The 6087-nt window shown below is 33.4% G+C and overlaps 1 protein-coding gene across 1 annotated transcript; it reads right to left on the bottom strand.

The window, feature by feature from the left end:
- Nucleotides 1–2648: 2648 nt before the first annotated feature.
- Nucleotides 2649–5522, bottom strand: LOC146921993 (uncharacterized). Its single transcript, XM_085711427.1, has 5 exons — nt 5474–5522; nt 5273–5370; nt 4819–5178; nt 2807–2873; nt 2649–2719 (listed from the first exon to the last, which is right to left on the bottom strand). Exons 1-5 carry the CDS (start codon nt 5520–5522, stop codon nt 2649–2651), a joined length of 645 nt encoding a protein of 214 aa, XP_085567553.1.
- Between the last annotated feature and the right edge of the window lie 565 nt (nt 5523–6087).

Here is a 6087-nt window from a genome sequence, read left to right as displayed (position 1 = left end):
CTAAGTGTAGTTCTCTCAATTTTTGTCAATTGTTACATCTCGGTCACACACACAATGGTGTAGAAGATAGATGCATATTTCTATAATAAATTTTTTTATAATTTAGAACAAATTTTTTTCCCAAAACGACCTACAATTTTGGACCTATAATTTGGGATGTAGGGAGTAAAATTTAGTGACATGAAGCAATTAATTTAGAGCAATCAGAATGATTGTTTAAGTGATGATTCATTTTCTTATATATATATGGTTAAACTCTTCTTACTTCTTCCTATTTTCTACAACTGCTTATTTTGTTTCACTTTTCTTTCCTGAACTCTTTTTTTTTTGCAGATTTATTGTTTCATGAATTCCAAAAGCATATATGAATGCATGATTTTTTTTTTAATAAGGGAAACATTGAAACAATTTATACTTTTGTTGGATGTTGCATAGATATAATGTTCGCAAGACATAAGCAAAAACTAAAATAGAAAAGAAATATGTTAAATAATTTAATCGACGAAGCGAGGTTCTCTCTAAAGTTAGTGGTTGAAGCTTTGTTATTGTTATATAATAGGCTTATTAGATTGTTTGGTCCCTTATTTAATTTCATGTTTTCATTTTGGTCCCACAATTAATAAAAATGGCGTTTTAGTCCCTCATTTTTTCTTCCGTTTGCCAAATAAATCCTTGACTGTTAAGTTTAACTTCAAATGTCTATGGTGGATCAACCTTAAAAGTGGTCCATCGTAGACCTTATTAGTTTTGTTTATTTTAACCATTCGATCTATTTACCATAAATGGGACCGTTAGATTTTCACATGTGAATGGACTGTTTTGCCCTTAATGAGACCAAACACATGAGTAATTACCGATTTACCCCTTTCTTCTTCATATCCAAAACTGAACTTCCATTTCTCTCTTCTTCTTCTTCTTCTTTGCAAGACAAATTTTTTAGAACAACACATAACAACAACATTCAACATCCGAAAAAAAAAAACCAATTTCCCAAACCGCTCCACATCCCAGACTCAAATCTGTCGTCATCTCCGTTCCCTTAAAAACCAAAGGTCGCGGTTTCCCCAATTTCAAAATTCTCAATTTCCCCTTGGATGATTTTCAACCAAAAATCTAATCTTTCGTGATTTTTCAATCAATTGCTTTGATGGATTCCTCAAATCTTTGCTTCTTTTTTCCTTCTCTTTTCCTCGAATCTTTAAAAAGGCTGCTTTTCTTGGATGTTGAATGTTGTTGTTGTTTAAAAAACTGGAACTTGAAAAGAAGAAAGGAATGGGTCACCACTCACCAACATACTGATTTCGAATATATAAGCAATTTTCGAAAATTAATCTTACCCAAACTAATTTTTTATTTCTAATTTTGAAATGGATACAGAAGATTGAGTTTCAATTTGGGATAGTATGGTTTCAATTTGGCTTATGTTTGTGTTTTAATATGGGGAAACGATGAAACTAGGGAAGAAAAGAAGAAGTAGAAAAACGTGTTTTGAAATCTAATCTAAGAGAAATGGATTTCGAAAAAAAAAAACCCATTTTCTGGAGAAAAAAAATAAATCCGAATTCATGTGTGATGAACTTGAGGTTTCCATCGATTTAAAAAAAGAAGGAATGGGTCAGATTTAGTCTTTTATGGTGCTGGATTTGAGGATTCTTGTTCTTGCATGAATTTGTAGTGAAGAAGCAAGAGGTTTCATGGAACAGACTTGTTCTTTCCTGAATGAATTTTAATTTTTTGCCCATTATTTTTCTGGTTTTGTTTGTATGAATGTATGATAATGGTTGATGAAGATGAAAATGTAGAAGATGAAGAAAATGAAAATAATTAGGTGTTGGTGATACATCGTAAGATAAAATACACCTGCCTAATCAATGGTTCTCTTTTTAAAAGAAAAATCAAACGGTTGAAATTAAAATTATTAATAGGATCTATGGTGGACCACTCTTAAGGTTGGTCCACCATAGACATCATTTGGGGTTAAAATTAACAGTCGGATTTATTTGGCAAACGGAGACAAACGTAAGGGATCAAAACGCCATTTTTATTAATTGTGGGACCAAAATGAAAACATGAAATTAAATAAGGGACCAAACGATCTAAGCCTATATAATATTATAAGGTGTCCACTCTTTTTGTTACTTTGTTAATTGACTAGGGATCAATTTATTTATATTACTACATTTTTATATCCTATTCTCATGAATTTTAACATGAAATTGATTGCTTTTACTATTGTATGATTGGTCTAGGCCAAATCCACCATATTGGGCGAGATAGACGAGTGATTGTTGAGCTACAAGATTTATACCATCATGTCACTTTTATATAACTAGATCGTCTACCCGTGTATAGTCAAGAACAAATTTAACTGTTTATGATGCGTTGTGTAATGAAGGTTGTGAAACGTAAGTGACACCGACGCGATGTAATAATTTAACGTTGATAATAAACAAAATATGGTACATGTTACATAAGTTCAGAATGGTGTAAAACTAACATACAACCGGAACTATTAATTGTTTGCATTTTTTTTTTTCCATTTTGATCACCTTCAATTTGGGTCAAGACATTGTAACATCAAGAAGGCTCTTAAATAACCAATATTTTCGTCTCCACTATATGAGCTTCTTACTCGCTTGAAAGCATATCTACCAAGGTGCAATGGGTTTGAGTTTACTACCATTGCTACCTGTTTTCGGGATGTGAGTGGTTAGCAACGCTGTAACACAACATAACAATTGTAAAATTAGTATCACCTGGAAAAAAATATATAATCCACAATCAGCTGAATGTTTCAAAGCAATACCATTAGTAATGTCAGACAATGGAGCAGGTCCATCACAATCCTTTCGCTTTTTGTTGATCTTCATATTCTATGACCATAAGTACCGCAACTTGTGATTTAAAAGATAAATCTGCAGAGTTCCTTTATATAAACAGTATATAGGTAATTGAGATTATATCAGCAAGTGCAGAAGCATGCAACTGATTATATGTAACCAAACTGATTAATTAAAATACACTAAGTATGATTGGAGTTTGTTTGATGTCATTGGTATTAATGTGCTACAAAGAGAACTGCTAGCCACAGTTGGCAGTTGCTTCAACACTCGCTAAAAAACACTCGCTCGTTTCTCAAGGCACGTCACCAGGCTTTTTCAATTCTTAACCGGCTGACCGGCTGTCCCCGTCAGAAAAATCTTACCTTTTCTTTATTATTAAAAAATAAAAAAATCTCACCTTTTCAATGTCCCACCTTCTGTCAAAAACAAAACAAAAAATTCCTTGCCTCTCGTTATTCTCATATTTCATGGAATCATAGCAACACTTGCAATGTAAATCCCCACTTTTTAAATAATCGTATCTATCTATCAACTTTAATTTGAGGATTCCTTTTCCAACAAAAAAAAAACCCTATTTTGATGACATTTCTAAAACATATCAACGTTACAGAAAAAACTAGTTTTCTCATTTCTTGGTGGAGACTTGTGCTTGGGTTCTTGCAAAACGATGTGGATTGGTGTGTGTGTCTTGAATTGAGTTTTGTTTGTTGTTATTAATCTTTAGTAGGCCTGTTAGATCAAACTCTAATTCATTATCGTGTATCTCTATCTCACTCCTCTTACAAGGGTTCACCAAAGAAGGGAACCAACCTGAACTTGAATTTTAAATTTTGAATTTGTTGTGTATAAAGATGGGTTTCGAGATTGATTTGAAAACGAAGATGGAGCCAGTGATTAGTCGACTTTCTTTGTAGAATTTTGAAGGGTATCTCTTTGAGGAAGGTAAAAGAGGAATCTAATTTTGTGGTCTGTGAAGGTTAAGTGAGGCAGTGACTTACTGAACAGATGTGTTGTAACTCGTGGTGTGGGATGATGGGTTGTGATGAGAGAGACGAATGATGAAGGGGGAGAAAGAGAGAGAGATTGCAGAACATGTTGTGAGAGAAGCGGTTGCCTGTTTACTCACTAGCAAAAAGTGGGACGTGTCATCCTAATTGAGCGAGTGTTTTTTAGCGAGTGTTAAAGCAACTGTAGCTAGCAGTTCTCGTGCTACAAATAGGACCTTTAAGCTCCCAATAACCCTTGACATAGATAATTGAACTTTGTTGTCTCAATGGAATACAATATGCAACTGAGTATTTTTTCTAACAACGTTGATTGAGCACCGTGTGAAGACTTAATGAATTTAGTTTGGAAACAATAAATGAGATTAATTTTTTTTTTTTTGAAGGAGAGATTAAACTTTTTTTAACCTGTTTATATTCCCAACGGTGGACACCCACATCAATTTTCACATAAAAATGGTATGTTGGGTCATTATAATATGTCAAAAAATATTTTAAGTTGTGGAGTTTGTTCGATATAACTTATGATTAAATTGTGAAGCTTTTTTTTTTTTTTTTTTTACGAAACCATTTTTAGGTAGTAGTAAGTACCTTGTTTTATACTGATTTATCAAGCCAAAAAGGTATTTATGTCTTTATTTAGTATTTTGAATACATATATACACGTTAAAAGGGTCTCCAATACTAAAATGAAGATGAATCAGGTTATATAGCATGGACTACTTGCTTATGGACTTGTTTATTTCATTGGGCTAATATTCAACCTTCACTAAGCATATGTTATCTACAACTAAAGTGCAAGTGAAAATATGTATCATGAATTTTAAATAGTATTGTTGGTAGATACAGATATCCCTCGAAGTCCTAGATATACAATTTAAGACTTGAAACCAGCAAGTATTATTTTAAAGATTTCTATACATAATGAGTAGGGATTCATGCGCAAAAATACAATATTCTTGAAATCTTGCCTGCTGATAACCGGGTGATTCCATATTGCAAAGAATATCACCAGACGAAGGCATGAACTCCCTATCAATGTTAAATTTCATTGGAGGCACAAAAGAAGGATAACGAATCAGGTTCCCAAACCTATCCTTTATGTTCATCCCAAACTTCCCTAGACCAACATAAACAACCGTGACCCAAGAACCAAGGTTGATGTCGTAGAAATCACGCAGCGCACCCCATCCCTTGGTCAGATAAATTCTGCCCTCACTCTTCTCAACCAAAACCTCAAACTCGTTATGGTTTGGGTCGACCAATGTCGCGTAACGACCTATTTCGTATCCAAAGTCATTTCCAAACATAGTGGGGAGCATCACAACCGCCTGCAAGAGCACATAATGATAAAACATGGTTAGGATTCAGATTATTCGCATTTTGTTATATCAAATAAGAAAGATGAATCGTAAGAAAAATCACATTCTCAACGTTGAACTCAATGCAATATGTCTTGTACTTCACTTGTAATTCATTCACAACTCTCTCCAGCTCGGTGACAGGGTTGGGATTCAGAGGTTCTGTTGCAGTGAACAATTAATCATATTGTTTAAGTTAGTATATATATAACAAAACAAAACAAAAAATGAACATCAGCTGCAAATGAATCGTAAGACACTTTACCAATCAATGCATGGTAAGATAGTAGAGTGTGGACGTTGTTGGTAGCCATGACTCTTTGAAAATTATAAAATTTGCTATATGCAGGAAACCTTGCAGGATTGTATAATGCATGGGGGTATTTATAGACAATATGCCTTGGCAGATTGGAGGGCGTGTAGTGCATGGGAAATAAAACCTAAGTAATAACATGGGAATATGGAAAGGTCTGTGTATGTAAATGACCAGGAATTAATTGCAAGTAGTTGGAGCCAAAACTTAAGATTGAAATTCAAATTAGGGGCGCCAACTTTAATCAGGATTAGGGTTGGAATTAGGGTGAGATTGTTAGCTAGGATTAGATATAAAGGATTATTTAACATAAAAAACTTGGCATATGTTTTAGGAATATGTCACTTGCAATTTGCAAACCACTATTCTTTCATGTTTGATTGTCTTCAATTTTCAACCTGCATGCATAATATACATTTCTTCTAATTTTTTAGAACCTATCAAAACATAATTTGCTTCATTTGGTTGTCTATTCCTTTGTTTGAGTTATCGTTGTGGTACAAGAATATTCACATTAAATTTTTGATTCGTGACAATTAAAATCATTGATATGTTAGTTCACACAC

Source organism: Medicago sativa, chromosome 5 (assembly GCF_051527215.1).
Source record: "Medicago sativa cultivar Bolivia chromosome 5, Bolivia_mono, whole genome shotgun sequence".
NCBI lineage: Eukaryota > Viridiplantae > Streptophyta > Magnoliopsida > Fabales > Fabaceae > Medicago > Medicago sativa.
Note: the sequence above shows the minus strand (reverse complement) of the source record. Positions and strands in the feature narration are given on the sequence as shown.

What these genes read in the sequence shown, in the direction of transcription:
- LOC146921993 (XM_085711427.1), bottom strand. Translation starts at nt 5,522, where the DNA reads ATGGCTACCAACAACGTCCACACTCTACTATCTTACCATGCATTGATT. An exon ending in TTGAGTTCAACGTTGAGAAT is followed by an intron (nt 5,179 to 5,272) that starts GTGATTTTTCTT and finishes GTGCTCTTGCAG; the next exon opens with GCGGTTGTGATGCTCCCCAC. An exon ending in ATTGTCTGACATTACTAATG is followed by an intron (nt 2,720 to 2,806) that starts GTATTGCTTTGA and finishes GTTGTGTTACAG; the next exon opens with CGTTGCTAACCACTCACATC.